Source organism: Dipodomys ordii, unplaced genomic scaffold, assembly GCF_000151885.1.
Source record: "Dipodomys ordii isolate 6190 unplaced genomic scaffold, Dord_2.0 Scaffold107, whole genome shotgun sequence".
Lineage (NCBI taxonomy): Eukaryota > Metazoa > Chordata > Mammalia > Rodentia > Heteromyidae > Dipodomys > Dipodomys ordii.
In genome coordinates, this window is record NW_012267323.1 from 2,742,819 (window position 1) to 2,762,936 (window position 20,118).

Here is a 20,118-nt window from a genome sequence, read left to right on the forward strand (position 1 = left end):
CACCCCAATACCTCAGATCTCAACATCCTGCGCTCATCAGATCTCAGCATCCTGCACTCCGTGAATTCAGGGCCTTTCATTCTGAGCTGCTCACGTCTTCTTGGCAGCAGGGGCAGCTAAAACTGAAGAAGATGAAGAACTGTACGGCCTCTGGGCCGTACGGTCACACGAGTCCTTTTTGATGTACGGAAGCTCCCTAGGCCCAGGGCCGCCAGCTCTCAGGTGAAGGAGAATGGAGGAGAATCCAGCCTGGTGGGGGAGACTCTTTTAAGAGGATGGCGCCCCCGAGGGTTCCAGTCCCTAACACTCAAGCAAAGGGCCTCAGCATACAGAGATCCTTACCCTTTAAGGGGCAGCCATCATGTTTCTGGCTAGAGGATCTGGGCTGGAGGGAGTAGAGAAGGAGCAGCGTGTGCGTGGGGTTGGTAGCTGGAGGACCGGGGGCCGTAGCTTGGCCCCCACTCGGTTAGGTATCCCAGTAGTCTCCCTTGGTTACCGGGCCCGTATCTTCTCTGTCCCAGTGGAAGGACCCAGAAGCAGTTGGAAGAGAAATGCTAGGAAGATGCACCTCAGAGCAGGGAGAACATGGCCTCCAGCCATCCCTTAGCGGGCCTGGCCGTCTGGGGCCATGTGAATACAGGACACCAACTCTCTGAGCACTCCGACCAAGGCTACGTTTCAGGTTCCCATCTGAGGACATTGCCCTGCTCCATAGAGAAAAGAGAGAAGTCTATAGGCCGGAAAAAGATGAACGGAAGCTCTCCAATAAGGCTAAGCAGACAGCAGGAATGGATAAAAGTCCTAGATGGGAAAGAGAAGCCCACTGCATAGGTCGCCCCGGGGGCAGCTGCTGGAGTTGGGGCATTTTGAACCCCAGCCCAAACCGATTCACACGGGAATCCTTGCGTTAGCCCGTGGATATCCGTGTCTCTCGCCCTCTCGCTCTCGGGACTGTTGGAACCTTGTGTGGCCACGGCCTACCCATTCCACTCCCAGCCCACCGCCTGGCCCCTCCTCCTGTATCATTAGACACGCCCGTTTAGCAGTTTTCACACGTCCAGTGCCCAGGGACTGACCGATCGATCTGTAGCACTGAAAAAATAATAACGGCTCGATCGTGACCGAGGATTAAAAGTAATCCTTTCTCCGTGGCTGTTGCAACTCCGTCATTCACGAGTCAGCAGGCTGACCCAGCCCTTTGAGCCCCACACGGGGCTCCGTGAGCTTGAGGCTGAGGGTTGGGGTCCCCCCTCTCTGGGGTTCCCCTGCCTTGTTGGCTAAATGATCAGGGCCTGTGAATCCCAGGACCACAGTTGAGCCCCGAGAGGGTGCTGGCCTCCTCTCCAGGGATGGAGGCAGAGGCAGAAGGGATCGAATCTGTAGGCCACAGCCCAGTTTGGAGCCTTCCACTAGCATCAGTTTGGCATCTGCAGTCCTTCTGACCGTTGGAGGTGACATTCTGCCCCCGCAGACACGGCTCCTCATCCCTGTTCCCCGCTTCAAAGGAGGAAAAGCTGGTTTCCCACGTCCTGACTTCCATTTCCCTGCGACGGCAGCTGTCGGGTTATATCAGATCCTCTCCTCTGGGGCCTGCGTGCCACGTGAGGCCTAGACTGATAGATGGAGACGAGGTGCTCTGAATACCGAGAGACTGGGGCCTTCTGGGTAAAGCTAGAGGCCCAGTGGTAGGGCAGTCCAATACACGTGGAGGCCAGAGGGAAAGATGGCTGGGCACAGTGGACCTCTGGACCTGAGCTATGGGCCGAGTGACGTAAACACGGTCCTGAGGACTAGGCCTAGGATCTGGCCTGACCCAGATTTGTCTGGCTGCTTTTCCATTCCATGCTTGGGTATCTTCATCTAATTGTACTGTGGCAGGCACAGGAACAGGTACACAAACCTGTTTGAGGTGCCCGATACCCACAGCACTGAGACTCTCACATCTCAGCCGTTCCTGCCCTGGAGTTTGTGCTCAGTTACGTGATACCTTCCCCTGCAGGCTGTGATCTGTGAGCGGCGGGGCTGAGTCTGCCACATCTGCACACATAGCACAGTCTGGCCCTGAGCAGGTCCAGTGACAGATGTGGCACAGACGGGCACACAGCTGCGCTCTCAAGGGTTCTCTGCCCACAGGCTTTGGTGGTAGAGGCCACTAGAACCAGGGCCAAAAGATGGACAGGGCTCACTGGGCATCATCACCTGTCATCCTAGCTACTCAGGAGGCTCAGATCTGAGATCTCAGGATGGCAGTTCAAAGCCAGCTCGGGCAGGAGAGTCCGTAAGACTCTTTTTTTTTTTCTTTTTTTAAATTCTTTCTCCAATGAGCCACCAGAAAACTGGAAGTGGCACCATGGCTCAAGTGGTAGAGCGCTCGCCTAGAGCTGAAGAGCTCAGGGACAGCGCCCAGGCCCAAGTTCAAGCCCAATGACCAAAGAAACAAAGAAAAAAGATGGACCAGGCTCATGTGGCTACAGAGCTCAGGAGCCCTTAGGAGACGGCAGGCCTGGGTGGGCAGTGGTGAGCTAGCGGCACTTCTGGGGAGAGACTCAGTAATTTGTGAGGATCTGCCCTCCGCCAGGGAAAATGACACTGATTTGTAGAGGGCAACCCCACCAGCAGGAGAGCCTGTAGTGTAGGGAGCTCCACAGAGCAGCCACTGGGGCTATCTGAGCAGGCCTTCTCTCGGATCAGGGAGACATTCTCCCAGCAAACTGGAACCGTCTGTGGGTAGGGTGGGATGGAGGAAGGGAGGCCTTGAACCAGCCTGCCCCAAGGGAAATAAAGAAGGAATGGCAATAAGAAGGTGCGCACGGGGCAGCAGCCTCCCTCGTCTTCTGATCTTCTTGCTCTTTCCCTCAGAGACTGGCCGATGCTGCAGAGAACTTCCAGAAAGCCCACCGCTGGCAGGACCACATCAAGGTAAGAACCAGAAGCACCTTCTAGCGCACCCTGAGACAGGGGAGAGGGGGAGGGGGGAGAGAAGGAAATCACACTGTGTGGACAACACACTCGAGGGACACAAGGGGTCCTAGACTAGAATGGAAGTCTTTATTTCTGTCTGTCTGTCTTTCTGTCTTTCTGTCTGTCTTTCTGGGCACTCTCCCTCAGCTCTTTAGCTCAAGGCTTTACTTGTTCCACAGCGCCACTTCCTGCTTTTTCAGCTTATGTGGTGCTGAGGAATCGAACCCAGGGCCTCATGTATACAGGGCAAGCATTCTACCAGTGAGCCACCTTCCCAGCCCAAGCGGAAGCCTTTCTCCAGTGTTCAGCAGTAACGGGAGCCTGTGGGTCACGCTTTTAATCCTAGCTACTCAGGAGGCTGAGATCTGAAGGTCGTGGCTCAAAGCCAGCCCAGGCAGCGAGGCTCTTAGGTCCAGTTAACCACCAAAAAGCCAGAAGTGGAGCTGTGGCTCAAGTGGTAGAGTGCTGCTAGCCTTAAGCAAAAGCCTCAGGGACAGTGCTCAGGTCCTGAGTTCAAGCCCCAGGACTGTCTGTCTGTCTGTCTCTCCCTCTCCCTCCTTTCCTTCTCCTTCTTCCCCCCTCCCCCAACTCTCTGTCTCTCACACACAAATCCTTGGCTCTCTTGCAGTGCTGGGACTTGCAGTTATAGATAGGAGCCCCCTGAACCCCCATCACTCCACATGAGTCATTGGGTGTCCAGTGAATGCACAGGTTGCTCTAAAGTAGCCTTCTCCAAAGAAGGTACTCCAGTTCTTTGAATCAAAGCAGCTCTCTTGATCTCAGGACACCGAGACTTCAATGCTGTTACCCGGAGGAGAGACCCTAGGAACAGGTTGTGTTTTTGTTGTTGTGGTTGTTGTTCTATATTCTCTTCCCTGAACTGAACAGCAGCCTGCACTTAAAGAGGCCCTCTCAGACCACAATTACAAAAGCTTCTCCTTCCAACAGGAAAAGCTCCAAAGGGCTCAGAAATCGTGGAGCCGAGTACAAAGTACTAAGTAGAGGGTCCAGAATGGACATGAAGGAAGAGAAAGCCCAGTAGCTAGTTTCCGGCTAGGGCTGGACATACCTGACCCTTCCTGTCGTAGTAGTGTCCCGTTGAAGCCAGGCAGGTCCCAGAGGTGATGGAACTCGGGGACCATGCCAGCTGTCACAGGGCTCCTTATGTCAAGCCCCACGACCAGCCAAAAAAAAGCAAGTGGAGTCATTCATTATTCCAGCTGCATTGAGGAGACGGGCATGGAGTGGGTAGAGTTTCCTGATCTTACCAGAAATTCATAGTTGGCTAACAGATGTCAACAGGTTCCCGTCTATGATCTAAGCTTCTGAGCTTGTGTACCTAACCCTCCCCCATTCTCCCTGCCCTGATCCCTCCATGTGTCTGCCTGTTTGTCAGGCCCACTGCCTGAGATTCTCAGATTGGGGGGTTGTAGTTCCCGCCCCCCCCCTTCTTCAGTTCCTCCTGACTGCAGGGTCACAGGAAGCTACACTGCTGTCCCGACTCCCAGGCTGTAAGCCATCAGTGCTAATGGCGGCCCATCAGCCCCCACGCCGGCCAGGCTGCCAGGAATCGCTGGCGAGCGGAACTGTCAGTGGGGTCGTCCATGCCAACGGGGGCTGAGACTGAGGTTTGGGAAGGGCTGGTGTCTTCCTTCCCGTGACCTTCAGAAGGTGACAGACAAGGAGCCACATTCCCCTTCACTCGGGAGAGACGCTTGGCTTTGGCCATAATTGCAGCCTCAGACTCGGGCCCTTTCCCAAGCCAGCCTTCTCCCAAGAATATGCTGTATCCATTACAGCAAAGAGAGGACTCCCTTTTTTGGTCTAAATTTTAGGATTGGCCCTCACTGCCAACAGACTCCCCACATTGGCACCTCATCTGTCTACCCTACTCATAGCTCCTCTAGACCAGGAGCAGTTAGGCCTGACCCAGTGCCAGTCAATGCCAGGCCATGAGCCCAGGCTGATACACTGGTGGCAGAAATGACCAGGAATGATCGTCTCATCTCTAAGAGGGCAAGAGCGGCAACCAAAAGTTTGGGGCACAGAGGCTGCTTGGACCATGGGACCAGAGTGGGATTGGGTACACGGTCGGTAGGGTGTGGCCCTCACTATACAGGCAGCGCACCGTAGGTTGGCATGTGGACCTCCGAGGAAGGCAGGAGGGAGGCAGCGGTGCTATCCTCTTCCACACAGCACCCCACTGATCCCATCCAGCGACTGAGGATCCCAACATCTTCAGGGTCAGAGTTGGGATGTGATCAAGGGCAATGAGTAGAAGGGATTTTATTTTCTGTTATGTTATTTTTTTTTGCCAGTCCTGGGGCTAGAACTCAGGGCCCACGCACTGTCTCTGAGCTTCTTTTGGCTCAAGGCTAGCGCTCTACTGCTTGAGCCACAGCGCCACTGCTGGCTTTTTCTGTGTATGTGACACTGAGGAATCGAACCCAGGGCTTCACACATGCTAGGCAAGCGCTCTACCACTGAGCCACATACTGAGTCCCTATGGGGGATTTCAAAACACAAAAAAACTTTTAGCTGAGTGCTATTAGTAGTTCACACCTGTAATCTCAGCTACTCCAGAGGCTGAATCAAGGTTTCGAAGCTCACCCCAGCTGACAAATCTGAGAGACTCCCAATTAGTGAGCAGTGAAAAAAGTAAGTGAGAGCACAAGGCCCTGAATTCAAGTCCCAGTATCAGCACCAAAAAGAAAAAAAAAACAACAACCTTCTTCTCCTAGTCCTAGGCCCTGACTCTCCGTGCTTGGCAATGAACATTAGGGGCAGAGAACCTGTAGCCGCAGCCCTGGACGGCCCAGGCCCATTCACATCAGGGATGCTATCATCTCAATTAGCGGGCAGCCCCTCCATGGCTCATCAGACAGGCAGCAGGTGCTCTGGTGCCCGTAATACTCAGGGCAGATGAAGACGGGCCACCTGCTGTGCCATGCCTGGTGCCAGTACTGCTTTTTGCCAGCATTACGTGCCACCTGAACCACTCCACGGGAGGAGCTGAACTGGGGCATAGGTGGGTGAAGGAAGACAGGCCATTGGCCCTAGGACCTCCGTGCCAGCCATGATTGACCTACATAGGAGACAAGACCATCCCCTGGAAGTCTACTAGGGAAGGTAGCTCTGCCTGATGAATGTAGCAGGAAGACCGAGATGATAGGGCCAAAGCAGGAGAGCTGGCTGGACAGCCTGAGGGTCTGACCCGGCCATGGGGCCTGCCGACTTCCTCTCTGCCAAGCCAGCGACAGATGGCTCTCTCAGAAACCAGTCCTTTTGGCTGAGCTGAGCTGGCGGTGGGCCAGGGCAGAAAGGCCGCATGGCCTCACCAGTACGGCTGGGTGGCCGGTCTGGGGCCCACCTTGAGGGCTGCTGGGCAGGCAGGAGTCCCTTCTGGCCGGCCTTGGCAGCCACCTTGCAGAGCTCTGAACCTGGATAACAACCGTTCTGCCCCCCACTCACCCCAGGCTCTTGCTCACATGGTTTCCCGCTTACCAACACCCCTCAAGCCCTCTCTTGGGCTTGGTTTCTGCTACAGAGCAGCTGTCCTATGTTCACTCGGAGATCTAGCCCCCCCTCACTTGTCACCTAGATACATGGGGGTCCTATGTGGGAACTTGGGGGGGGAGAAAGAATTCCCCACATTGTGCAAAATGTAAGAAAAATCACACACACACACACACACACACACACACACAAGATACCAGGAAACAGAAGAGGTGTCAGTGTGAACTTCAGACAATTAGACGGGTACTAGTGGCTCATGCCTTTATTCCTCACTGCACAGGAGGATGAGATCGGGGGGTTACAGTTCAAAACCCAGATTGGGCAGAAAAGCCCTATTGGAGACTCTTCCCTCCAATCAGCTGCCACAAAAGCTAGAAATGGAGGTGTGGTTCAAGTGTTAGAGCACACCAAAGTCCCTGCACTTGCTAGATGGCCTGCCTCCTTGTTGCTTCACCCAGAGAGCATCATTAATGTGAACAATCCAGCACTGGGCCAGCCAAAATGGACTCCAAGGCTTTCCTGGGGACCCTCCCACCCCAACTATAACAGCTCTGTTGTGCCACACCCCCAGCTCCAATCACAGCTGTGTTCAGGACCCATTTTCTGGGGTGACCTTGCCTCCCGTCCCAGGCTCCTGTGTGTCCTTAGGAAGGGGTGTGGCTTGATCATCCTCCAAGCCAGAGTAGTCCTGCCCACAGGTATCCAAGCCCTGAGAGGCAGGGAAAGCATGCAGATCTGAGTCTTACCTGTGGTCACCTGCACTGTTTCCCCTTCGTCCCCGCTGCTACCAAGACCCGATTTCCCATAGAGACCATGCAAGGGCAGGACAAATAGGAAAACAGGGCCACTGGAACAGGGAAAGAGGAGCCAGAGTGAGTGCCCAAGCATCCCAAGGATGACATGGGGGCAGGGTGGGGAGTGGCAGACAGGTCCAACCTTAGGAGTCCAGGACTCCTGGAGGCTGGAGACTGACCGGCCTCTTCCCGTGCCCTTTCCCGTCCTTGCAGAACGTTAGCCTAAAAAAGAAGTAGTGGGTGAGCGAAGCCCCAGGTTGTAATCTGCAGTCCTCCCACAGCACCCGCCTGTTTTCATTACGGAGGGAAAGAGCATCAGAGCCGTGTTTATAACCCCCTTTTAGATAACAAATCACATTTTCTTTTCGCCTGCGAGTGTGTTGAATTGATATTTTTTTTCCCCCTCGGTTTAATGGGTTTGTGTGTTCAGGAATGATCTTCATCAACCGAAACTCCTTATTGTGTTTGATGTAATGTCAGCTTTCATTATGTGCTGCGGTCAGAGCCGGGCGCGGGGAAAAGGCCAAGTACCCCAGAGCCTAAGCCCGGTCCCTGCCCCCACCCTGGCCCGCCCATCTTGTCTGCAGTGTTTGTGGATGGGTGGGCGAGCGGGTGGATTGTGGGTATGAATGAGGTTGCAGATGACTTTGGAGGGCAGGTCAGAGCCTGGGTTTGCAGACTTCCTCTGCCCCTGGCTCGGTATCATCTGTATGTTTGGGTCACAGAAATGCCAGACAGAGGGCTGGGAATGTGGCTTAGCGGTAGAGTGCTCGCCTAGCATGCATGAAGCCCTGGGTTCCATTCCTCAGTACCACATCTACAGAAAAGGCCAGAAGTGGTGCTTTGGTGCAAGTGGTAGAGTGCTAGCCTTGAGCAAAAGTTCAGGGACAGTGCCCAAGCCCAGAGTTCAAGACCCCCCCACCCCCCCACCCACCCCCAAAAAAAGCAGGCTTCTCCGACTCTGGAGTCACTTTTGGACCTGTCCAAGCATGATGCCGTGTCTTGCAGTCACTGTTATACAATGCTTGGACTCCACTACCATATCCAGCCAATGGTTTGAACACCAAAGAGCCTGGCGGGAGTCAACCTGGGACCCAGTAACAATTGCTGCATCCCTCATCATTCAACGGATCATCTCAAATCACAGCCACAAACTTGGCACCCAGAGCCGGGTGCCAGTGGCTCACACACCTGTCATCCTAGCTACTCAGTGTAAGGTATATTAAATAGGTGGGTTTCATTAGTAGCTGGTGAAGAGAACACCACGCGCTATTCAGGCAGGAGAAGTTTATTTACCAAACTCCTGCCCCCCCACCATGCATGGTAGAGAGGCATGGCTGAAAAGAAAAAGGGCGACCCATTCCTGAGCCAGGACTTACTTAGGCCAGGGACAGGAAGATGTGTGGCCACACTGGATCTGAATGTGACCTCAAGGTCTGGGACCCTCCTAAGGTCAGATAAGAGGCATGTGACCAGAGGTGGCCCAGGATGTGACCTTAGCAGGAGGGGAAGGTGACTGCTTCCAGGTCTGCCAGTTACCTAGGTAACAGATACTGAGCAGAAACTGAGCCAAGGGGTAGGGAGGTGTCCCTGTGCAGACTTATACTCAGGAGGCTGAGATCTGAGGATGGCGGTTCAAAGCCAGCCCGGGCATGAAAGTCCATGAGACTCTTATCTCCAAACCACAAGAAAACCAGAAGTGGCGCTGTGGCTCAAGCAGTAGTGCTTGCCTTGAGCTGAAGTGCTTGGGGGCAGGACCCAGGCCCAGAGTTCAAGCCACCATGACCAACAAGAAAAATTTTAAAAAGGGGTGTGGGGGGGGTTGAAGTGCACCTGGGGAGTGTGACTTGGATAGTAGCCCTGGCCCTAGAGTCCACCGGGGCAGAGCAGGTGGCACTTGCTGACACCAAACTCACCTTCTGGCAGCCTCTGTCAGCTGTGCTTAGTTCTGATTAAAGATCATTAAACACGAAATTAGCCCGTTTGTGTTACGGGTCCCCGGGGCGGCCAGCGATTATGACGCGCAGATGGCCAAGAACCCTGGCGGCAGGCGGGGGCCGGCACAGGCCAGGCCAGGCCAGGCGGGCAGACGCAGACGGGTGAGGGCCAGGAGGCGGGCTGTGGAGCTGGGCTTTGCCGGGCTTTGTTTTCTCCCGTTCCTGTTGTGTAAACCCCCTCGCGTTTCACAACAAATCACAGATAATTAATAAGTACATGCCCGTAATGAGCAGGCTTTTTAATAGAAGAAATTGGAAGATGCGGCGTCGAGTCATTATTTCGCTCTTGCCTGGGCTCCACTCTGATTTTCTATCTTCCTCACGCCCCATCCCGCTTCAGCTGGCATCTCGGCAGCCAGGCGGGCGAGCCCTGACTCTGCCTCTCTGCTAGGCTATAGCAGGGGTCTAGGTCTCTGAATCGCCAGGCCCCAGGATACTGCATCCTCCTCTAGCCTGTGAGGGATCCTGAGGATGGGCCTGGGAGACTGGAGGGACACCCTGAGCTTTGACTCAAACAGCCTCTCTAGGACTCTGGATCAGGGAGGGGATGATCAATCTCTGGAGGAACTGAGACCTTGGGCTTAAAAGGGTCCGGATGGCATCTCAGGAGCCCCTGAGATGTGACTACCGAGGCCTTTCTCTCCTCAACCAGGAGGAAGACATCACGTACTATGACGCCAAGGCTGACGCGGAGCTGGTGAGTGGCTGACCTCTATTCTAAGGGGTGGGAAGCTGCAGAGCCACACCCCCTCCTCTAGGCTTGGCTCTGCCGTAAAGGATCGGGTCTCAGCCGGAAAGGTGTTGCAACTCCCGCTCAGCATTCTTAGCTCCACCATGCTTTCTCCACGATTTCCTCAGTTAGCTGACCCCTCCACCACCGTGTGTGTGGCCACTAATGGGCTAGGCCTCACCCCTTGAGGTAGTAAGGCATTTTGAACACCCCATGACTGGGCACCTTAGATTCCCCAGCATGGAGAGGGACTCCATCCAGCACGATGACAGCAGAGGAGAGAGATGGCGGACAGGGCTCCCCGGAAGTAGGCGGGAGGGTACCAGTCATCTCCAAACCGGTATGGATTTCCATCCTTCGGATAAGGGAAACCAAGCATCAGCATGCACAGCACCTACGGTCTGGCCCCACTATCAAGACTTTGCCCTGAGTCACTTAGTCTCTGCCTGACTTCAAAACAATGTCCTCTTTAGAAACAGAGGTGGTCACAGTGGTGCTGGGTCCCCAGACTGGCCTGTGCTCACTGGTGCAGATGATCCAGGATCCAGCCCACCTTTTCCGGGTATTTAAGGCTTTGCTGGGGCCGTCAGGAAGTGGGAAGGAATTCCTGCTGAGGGTCCATGGTGCCAGGTTGGACCCGGAGAGCTGGGTAGGGGGCCGAGAAGAAGGAGGGGTGGGCTCAAGCAGGTGTGCTTCCCCTTGGCTGAGCTCTGCGGCTCCCAGAGAAGTCGCTAAAATTAAAGCTGGAATCTGAAATTCAAATGAAGAACGAGCCTTTAATTAGACCCTGAATCTAATTCCTCACCCCCCTCGGCAGCGGGCTATAATTTTAGCAATCAGTACATTAAATATAAACCAGCAGACTGCAGTTGCCCACTGCACAAAGCCCCCCCCCTCCCCGCTCCTCCCGGGCTCGGAGGTGGTGTGGAGGGGCTCCTGCTGCCAGCAGCCCCCAACTCTATCCAGGACCCCAATTCCTGTCTCTAAATCACTGACTCTACCTCCAGACCTTTGAACATCTGCTGGGCGCGCAGGACCACCTAGTAAGGGAGTGCCAGAGGACAGTGAATCAAGCCTGTTCTGGGCTAACCAGGCCTCAGTATAAATAATAGCACACACACACACACACACACACACACACACACACATCTGCCTACACTCCTGCTTGTGTTGTTGTGTTGTGGTTTTTTTTTTTCCCCCATCTTTGCCAGAGGTACAGTTAAGAGATCTTTCTAGACTGTTTTCCTTTTAAATTACCAGCCAGAAGGTGGGGGTGGGAGAAAGAAAAGGAAGGAAAAAGTTCGCCAGCTGATAGCTTATCAGAACAGAATCCAAATGTCACATTAGTTGGGAAAGTCGGGAGATTAAATTTTCCAGTGCCCTTCGTCTGCTGCTGACATTTCGGGGGGCTTTCTTCTCCCGCACCTGCCCCCCGCTCCCCCACCCCGCCACTCTGAGCAGAGCATGCGTGGTGCATGCCGTCTGGCAGAATTTTGCCATCCAGAATCTACTCTGAAAGGACAGAGGGTGTTCGCCTTGGGTGCTTTAGAGCCATGTCCTTAGGATATGCAGACGCACATCTGGCTCAGTAGAAAGGCTGAACGCCACCAGCGATCACGGACAGATCCCTCGGGGTGGGAAGAAGGGAGGGGCAGCCGACACCCATTGAGCAGCCCAGAACCTACGGGGGGTGGGGGGGATGAACTAAGCCCGGTCCAAGAGGTGGTCACATGCTGGGCAGGTTTCCCCCATACCAGAGCACCCAGCTCTCCCCCTGCCTCGCTCACCATGTGGCCTCCCAGCTTGGCTTTTCCCTCTCTTCCCCTTCAAACCCTCCCACCACCCTCCCCGCACCCCCTCACACACCTGCACCCCGGCCCGCCCTCCCCCCCCCAGACCGCAGCATCAACGCTGTAGTCACAGCAGCCCTGCTTCTGCCAGCCCACGGAGGCGGGAGGGAGCGCATGGCGCATGCCCGGCCGGCCCCAAGATGCTGTAATTGGCACCTGTCAGGCGGCCGCGGGCTCATTTTAGAAAATCGACGGGGGCCTTCTCGGTCCTGCTGCTCGCAGGCGCTGCAAACTCTCCCTGTGGAGGTGGCTGGGTCCTAATTCTACCCCCAACCCCCACCCCTCCTTGCAGCTCCCTAGACCTGCCATGCTGCCTGGGGTGCTTGCCCCTTCCTCAGACCTCCTCCCCAGTAATGGGGCTCCGTGCAGGAGATGGGAGGGACCTCAATGGGGAAGGCGGGGGGGGGGGAGAGCCTGCCCCAAAGCCTCCCTGCAGTTGCACAAGGCACGTCCATAGAAGCAGAATTCTGCTCCCTGCTTCTTCCCAGATGTCCACGTTCTTTGCCTTCTCACTGGTTTTCGGCCATGTGGGAAAGGGGTCAGTTTGGTTCTGGTTTTAGAATCCGGTCTGGCAATCAGATGGTGAGTGTGGTAGCCAAGGGCAGATGGGAAGCATGACACTTCTGGGTCTTCCATCTCTCTGTCTCTGACCACAAGGGCGGCCATCCTTGAGGTGCCTCCCCGCCACATCCCAGTCTCTAACACTCTCAGCCTTCCTAAAGAGGCTGGTCGGATCCAACCACCATCTTTGACCCTGACCTTGCCGGGGGCTTTCTGCAGGATGATCCCGAGAGTGAGGATATGGACAGGGGATCCAAGGCCAGCACCCTGAGGCTGGACTTCATTGAGGACCCCAACTTCAAGAACAAGGTCAACTACTCCTACACAGCGGTGCAGATCCCCACGGATATCTACAAAGGCTGTAAGTGTGAGAGCAATCTGTACAACTCACCCCGACCACGTAGGAGAAAAATCCACCGTCCAGGAACGTCCGGTCCACGGGGGAACAGAACGCTGCCATCATCGCCCTCCAGCCCCCTCCACCCACGGTCACACATGCTCACCTGTCACACGATGCCACAGTGGGCTATGAGACACCGGGTGTCGCACACACCCACACCAGAGCACACACACGCAGTCTCCCCCAACTCCCACTACTGGTCTGACTCCCCTAAAACAGCTCCTCGCTCTCCTTGCCCGTTCTCTGCTTCTATTAAGAGTGGTGAAGACACTGCACTTGTCAGGTAGACACAGAGCTAGGGAACTGGGAGTTGCATTTCACAGGCACCGACCCGATCGGACCGCTCTGCCGGTTGGCACGGAGCCAAAGGGGTGGCGCGATCGTTCCCAGCTCAGAGTGGCCAGACAGAGATGTGGGGAAGAGGAAGGAGATGGGTGGAATTCCCAGCCCCGGGGATGGGCCAGCTTGCCCATTCCCTTCATGACAGCTAGAAAGACGTGTCAGACACGGAAGAGGAATTTCCCGAGATCCTTGGGAAATGTAACAAAGAGGCCAAGAGCCAGACATGGGACAGGAAGCAGGGTTGAAGACACTGGGGTCCCTGAGTTCTGATGCAATGCATAGTTAGTCGCAGATCCCAAGGGTGCCACCTGGGAGTCTAGGGGCAAAGGAGGATCCAGACCTACCACGCAGATTCAAGTGTGCGGGGAATATCCCAAGGTCCTTGGGGAAAGGCCTCCTCCTTCTCTATCAGCATCAGCCTGGTCTTCTGGAAAGCCTCAGGGAGCAGGGGAATGGGCTCCTCCTTACCCCTAACCCTCCCCCACCCCGAGGCTTCCCGCGGGCCACCTGCCTAAGCCAGTCGAGGGGCACTATCACGGGCATGCACGCTAATTAAAACAGGAGCCACACCACCCTCTCCAGTCACCCCTCGCTACCCACACAAATTACATTTTATATGTTTTTTATTTACTGTGTCACTTTTAATTAAATCTGTAATCGCCTGCCTGAGGGGGCACGGTCCCCGTTTCCCAACTCGGCGTGATCTGAGAAGTGTGTGCACGTGGGGTGGGGGTGGGGTATGTGGACCCTTTCCCCAGGCAGGGTGTTTTCCTCAGCATGTTCTGCAGTGATTGCAGGGTGTGGGGGGGGGTCACAGATACCTTTGAGGACAGTCTTCTGGGGCTTTTTTTTCCCCTCTGCTATACTAGAGTTTGAATCCAGGGCTTTAAACATGAACTTCCCTTCCTGACTGGGCCACCTTAGAAACCCGATCCTCTAATCTCAGCCTCCTGAGTAGCTAGGCTCACAGGCGGGAGCCACTGGTGCCCAGCTCCTTCTTTTGGCTCTTCACTTGAGCTAGGAAAATCATAGCAGCTCAAAGAGACCCCAAGGTGGTCCACTCCAAGCTTGTCATGGGAAAACTGAGGCGCAGAGAGGGATGGGCATGCCAGACAGACCCCCCCAGAGCCTGACTTCATCCTTCCTTAAAGTAAGAAATAGAAATTGTTCAACTCACTAAGTTTCTAAATCAGAAACGGGACCGTGACATGGTGTTCGATCGGCAGAGCCAATGCTAGAAATGCGTTTTGTTTTCACATAATGGGACACAGTAGAAAGCCAGAGGAGAGGGGGTGAAGTTAGGCAGCAGATGAGACAGCAGAGACCCAGTCATACCTACCTAGGTCTGTGGGAGCCTCTGGGCTACGGGCAACAGACGTGAGCGATTGTAAATCACAGCTCCTCTGCTCTGGAAAGATCAGAGCCTTTGGGAGGCTCTGTGGAAGGAACGGAGCCTCCCTCCGGTTCTCACTGGGGTATTCCTTGATGGAAATCATATGGGGAGCTGGATAGTGGTAGGGCTCCACCCAGGAAGAGAGGAGATAGAAGAAACAGGAAATAAGGGGAGCAGGGGGGGCTGGGGGGTGAGGGGACAAGCCAGACAGATACAGGTGTCCCACTCCTGGATTTCTTTGTTTTTTGTCATTTGTGGGGTTTGAACTCAGGGCCTGGGCACTGTCTCTGTGTTGTTTTTTTTTTTTTTGCTCAAGGCTAGTGCTCTACCACTCAAGCCACATCTCCACTTCTGGCTTTTTGCTGGTTTGTTGGAGATAAGCGTCACAGGTACTTCTCTGACTGGGCTGGGAAATGTGATCCTCAGGCTTCAGCCTCCCGAGTAGCTAGGATGACAGGCATGAATTGCCAGTGCCCAGCTCCCACTCCTGTTTTTCCTGAGTGTTCTGGCATATGTCTCCCATGCGCACGCGCGCGTGCGCGCGCGCGCACACACACACACACACACACACACACACACAGGAGGCAGATTTATAGTTGCTTTAAGTCAGATGATAGGAGTGCTGCCCAGGTTGGGCGATCAGCAGGATGGAGGCTGATCATCCGAGAGAAGCCTTGCTCTGTGAGGAAGCAGAGCAGGGGTCTAGCCCAGGAATTATACCTGTACCACTCCAGGAGTTAGGGGAGGGGTGGGGTGACTGATAGTAGGAAGGTGTGAGGGCAGAGCCTACAAGGGGGTCATATAAATGTGGATATGTGTGCCCTTCACCCACGACAGCAGCTAGGTGGATGGGCTAGAAGGTTTGAGAGGGGAGGGGGTCACACATCTGGCTGTGAGCACACAGGTCCTAGGTGCACAGATACCTCCTGAGGGTGCAGCGTGTACGTGTGTGCATGTGCACGTGCATGCTTGTGGAAGAGCAGGATCCCGGCACCACCCTTCCCCTCTGACAGCCCCCGCCCCCCCCATCTCTGCCCCTGCCCGCTCCTGGCCCCAGTTGATTAATCATGAAGCTGAGTGGCTTCCAGCTTATCAGGTACCTTAATAGCTGAATAATTCCCGCTCCATCAGCGAGCCCTTAATTGCTTTCTTGTGGCCGCAGCCTGGAGTGCATGCCGAGTGGGTGAGCTCCTGGGGGACCAGGCAGTGTGCTGGGTGGGGAGGGGACCCTGCTCACGGCTCCCTGCCATCCTGGGCCGTCCCTCTCCAAGAGCTGCAGGCCACAGCTCCCCTGCCCGTTCATGAGGGGATCTGGCAGAGGTCATATGTAGGCTGAGTGATTCCTCTGAACGGTTGCCAGGGTAAAGAGCAGATCTCCTTGGGGGATCCGGCCCAGTCTCAGCCTGGATCTGGAATGGGAGTGAGTCTGGATTGGTAGAGATCAGAGGAGCCCCGGGCATGGCATGAGTGTCACAGAGAAGGGGGGGACAAGCTCCCCACACCAGACCTCCCCGTCCTCCCTCCCCCAGCCACCGTCATCCTCAATGAACTCAACTGGACCGAGGCCCTGGAGAACGTGTTCATGGAGAATCGCAGGCAAGACCCCACGCTGCTTTGGCAGGTCTTTGGCAGTGCCACGGGAGTCACCCGCTACTACCCGGGTAGGTGCTGGCCCATCTCTCCTGTCCACCCAGCCCCCTACCATGTCCATCTCCTATCCTGGTCATCGGGGGTGCATGGACTTGGAGGCCCACCCCACAGGCTTCAGTAACCCAGCCATTCTTGTAAGTCTTGAGCAAGGCTTTCCACAGCCCCTTACCGTCTCTCTTCCCACAGCGACCCCATGGCGAGCCCCCAAGAAGATTGACCTGTATGACGTCCGAAGGAGACCCTGGTGAGTGAGCAGGGAGGGGCCAAGCGGGGACGCGCCCTCAGCTCCCCACCTCTCCCTCCTGTTCCCCTCCCCTCCCCTCCCCATACCCGGGCCTCGGAGCAGGGGCGCAGCCAGCTCTATCCAATTTTCATTTCACACATCGTTGCCACTGGAAAATGGATCCCATCACCCAGGCAGGCCTCCTGGCCGCCTGGATGCGTTTCTCACCCCCCCTCCCCCCAATCTACCACCGGGTACCCTCACCCCTTCAGGTCAGAGAGATCGGACCAGCAGAGATGCTCCTGAGGTTGGATAGCGCTTCTGTGGGGTCACAGTCTGCCTCGGCCACCTGAGCCCCAAACACCCCACCACCCTCCCCCTCCTCCCACAGTACCCCGTGACCTTCCCTTCCTACTCTGTCCCCCACGCAGCTAGACTGTCACGGGTGGAGAACACTAGAAGCCACCAAAACCAGGAAACCGCCTTCTGCTCCCCTCTTCCCTACATTGAGAGACCCCATCCAACCCACCCAGTGAATCGTCAATAGAAACCCATTCATCGAGGCAAAGTTGAAGGAAGGGAGGACCCCCGGGTCCCAGAGAAAGTGGGGGGGTCGCTCTTAACTAAGGCTTTTCCTGGGTCAGGTACATCCAGGGGGCCTCATCGCCCAAGGACATGGTCATCATCGTAGACGTGTGAGTAAACACTGCCCGCGGGTCCGGGGCAGGATGAAGGCCGGACTGGGCCACCCAGGCGAGTCATGGGGGAGGGAGGACAGGAGAGCCCCCGAGGTCCCCCACATGCCCCCCCCACCTCTCCAGGAGCGGCAGCGTGAGCGGCCTGACCCTGAAGCTGATGAAGACGTCTGTCTGCGAGATGCTGGACACGCTCTCTGACGACGACTACGTGAACGTGGCCTCGGTGAGTGCTGAGGTGACAAGGCTGGGGGACCGGGCCTCTCCACGGGCCAGCTGGCCTGCCCAGGCCGGCCCGAAGCCACTCACCACCGTCCCCCCCACCCCCCCATCCCCGCAGTTCAACGAGAAGGCACAGCCCGTGTCTTGCTTCACACACCTGGTTCAGGCCAACGTGCGTAACAAGAAGGTGTTCAAGGAAGCGGTGCAGGGCATGGTGGCCAAGGGCACCACAGGCTACAAGGCCGGCTTCGAATATGCCTTTGACCAGCTGCAGAACGTGAGCCTCCGTGGGGCGGGCTGGTGGGGGGGCAGAAGGTGGGCAGAGAGGGCCTGGGTCTGGAGACATGGTGGGGGGGGTTAGATGGAGATGAATGGCTTCGTGAACATCAAACATGCACCTGGGACATAAAACACCATGGGAGGGTGGGGGGACCCTGCCCTTGGGACTGAAAGCTACCTGACTCTGGCCTCACCCCCTGCCCAGTCCAACATCACTCGTGCCAATTGCAATAAGATGATCATGATGTTCACCGACGGCGGAGAGGACCGCGTGCAGGATGTCTTTGAGAAGTACAACTGGCCCAACCGGACGGTGAGGCTCCACCCCACTGGGAGCCATTCCATCCCGGTGTGGGACAGGGGAGGGTCATCATTAAGCGGGCACCACGGTAACGTCGGCCCCCCCCCCGCCAGGTACGCGTGTTCACATTCTCTGTGGGGCAGCATAACTACGACGTCACACCCCTGCAGTGGATGGCCTGCACCAATAAAGGTATCTGGTCTGATGGCGCCACCGGAGGGTCTGCCTGCCCCCTGTCCATGTGTCCGGCTGCCAGTTCATCTACTCTCTATCCAGCTTACGATACATGCGCCAGCTGGCGCTCTGTCTAGTAGGCTTTCTTACTTGCCCATGTCACCGGTTCTCTGTCTGCCTAGCTAGTGATCTGGTCATTGTCCACTTGTCTCCCAGCTTGCGTGTGTTTGTAGGTTTGGGGCTCCCTAGCCCCCCGCCCACCCCCCACCTCTGCTCTGCTTCCTCAGATCCCTTCGTTCCCTCCCCTTCCAGACAGTTCAGACACAAATCATCGCCTGGGATGTGAATGGGAGGGGGGAGGGGGGAAGTGACACCAGAGAGACAGACAAGCGTGTGGGGGCTGCAGATGTACCCCACAGAGCGCCCCCCACCCCCGTGCCGTGGATCCCGCGGCGTCAACCAGGACCATCCCTGCCTCCCCTCCCTCCACAGGTTACTATTTCGAGATCCCTTCCATTGGAGCCATCCGCATCAACACGCAGGTGAGGCTGTAGGGGAAGCCCCTCCTCCCAGTTCCCTATGGTCGCCGTGCGCCTTCAGCCGCCATGGGCCAACAGCGCCCTCTGCTGGTGGCTGAGGCTGCAGTCCCGAAACACGGGAAGGCGGAGGAGGGAGTGAATTGAGAGAGGCACTCCGGACCTCCGCCGCCACCCCCCTTCCCCAGGAATATCTGGACGTGTTGGGAAGGCCCATGGTGCTGGCGGGCAAGGAGGCTAAGCAGGTGCAGTGGACCAACGTGTATGAGGACGCGCTGGTAAGGCCTCTAGAACGAGAAGGGCGGGGAAGGGCGGGGACTGGAGCCTCCCCCTGGGAATGTGTCCCCAGGAGGTTGGCAGAGGTTAAAGGGTGGCCCTCGCCCCAGCCTCTATTCTGAACGCTCAGGGTGAGGGCAGGGCCAGTCTCAGGAGACCCCCCTTCTCCCCATCTTCCTCTCCAACAGGGACTGGGACTTGTGGTGACAGGGACCCTCCCAGTTTTCAACCTGACTCGAGACGGCCCCGGGGAAAAGAAGGTGAGGTCTCCACACGGAGCTGTGTGCACCCAGGCACGGCCCGGTATTCCTGTGGCGTGTGTGAGGGTGGCGGGATAGAGCGGACCCGCAAACCTGTGATCATGTTTGAGGGCGTGGAATCAAACTTTATTAAAAGAACCCCTCTTTCCCCCCTTCCACTCCCCCCCCCCGTGCCTCTGCTCCCAGAACCAGCTAATTCTGGGTGTGATGGGCATCGATGTGGCTCTGAATGACATCAAGAGACTAACTCCCAACTACACAGTGAGTGTCCTGCCCCGCTCAGTGGGGATCGATCATTGAGCCTCCTTGGGGACCTCTGTGGGAAATCAGGGAAGGCTTCTAGGGGAGGCGGCGGCATCGGGGCCCGGAGCTGGGGTCGGCAGACTTCCCATCAAGGGCCAGGAAGGGCACAGACTCAGTGTGTGATGAGAAAACTGTCTCAGAGGCGAGGGCTGGATCCAGAACCCAGGGATCCCCACCCAGCCCTCCGGACCCTGAGCCCCCCGATCTGTACTGCCCCCTTCCCCACCCCCCAGCTCGGAGCCAATGGCTATGTGTTCGCCATCGACCCGAATGGCTACGTGTTGCTGCACCCCAATCTCAAGCCCCAGGTGAGCCAGATGGGTGGTCCTGAGTGAGGGTGGGCGGGACCCCTTCATGATGAGGATCCCCGACTTCCCACCTGACCTCCAACAGACCACCAACTTCCGGGAGCCCGTCACTCTGGACTTCCTGGATGCGGAGCTGGAGGATGAAAATAAGGAGGAGGTAAGTTAAAAGTGGGGAGGAAGGCTGGGGGAGGGGGGCAGGCGGGGAGACAGACACCACCGAAGACGGAGGCAGGTCACAGCTCCGACCCTTCCAGATCCGTCGGAGCATGATCGACGGCGACGAGGGCCACAAGCAGATCAGAACATTGGTCAAGTCCCTGGATGAGGTAAGAAGGCCGGGAAGAGAG

At 56.4% G+C, this 20,118-nt stretch overlaps 1 protein-coding gene across 1 annotated transcript in view; it reads left to right on the forward strand.

Annotated features, from left to right (window-relative positions):
- The window catches only part of Cacna2d2 (calcium channel, voltage-dependent, alpha 2/delta subunit 2), a 97,169-nt gene that overhangs the window by 66,703 nt on the left and 10,348 nt on the right, over positions 1-20,118 (forward strand). The window contains exons 4-20 of the mRNA XM_013028237.1: positions 2,860-2,919; positions 9,921-9,965; positions 12,629-12,770; positions 16,074-16,205; positions 16,381-16,438; positions 17,062-17,112; positions 17,239-17,338; positions 17,453-17,611; positions 17,819-17,926; positions 18,028-18,106; positions 18,581-18,630; positions 18,813-18,902; positions 19,089-19,160; positions 19,347-19,421; positions 19,697-19,771; positions 19,857-19,928; positions 20,026-20,097. Coding sequence (XP_012883691.1) covers positions 2,860-2,919; positions 9,921-9,965; positions 12,629-12,770; positions 16,074-16,205; positions 16,381-16,438; positions 17,062-17,112; positions 17,239-17,338; positions 17,453-17,611; positions 17,819-17,926; positions 18,028-18,106; positions 18,581-18,630; positions 18,813-18,902; positions 19,089-19,160; positions 19,347-19,421; positions 19,697-19,771; positions 19,857-19,928; positions 20,026-20,097 — 1,440 coding nt within the window. The remainder of the gene's footprint in view (positions 1-2,859; positions 2,920-9,920; positions 9,966-12,628; positions 12,771-16,073; positions 16,206-16,380; positions 16,439-17,061; positions 17,113-17,238; positions 17,339-17,452; positions 17,612-17,818; positions 17,927-18,027; positions 18,107-18,580; positions 18,631-18,812; positions 18,903-19,088; positions 19,161-19,346; positions 19,422-19,696; positions 19,772-19,856; positions 19,929-20,025; positions 20,098-20,118) is intronic.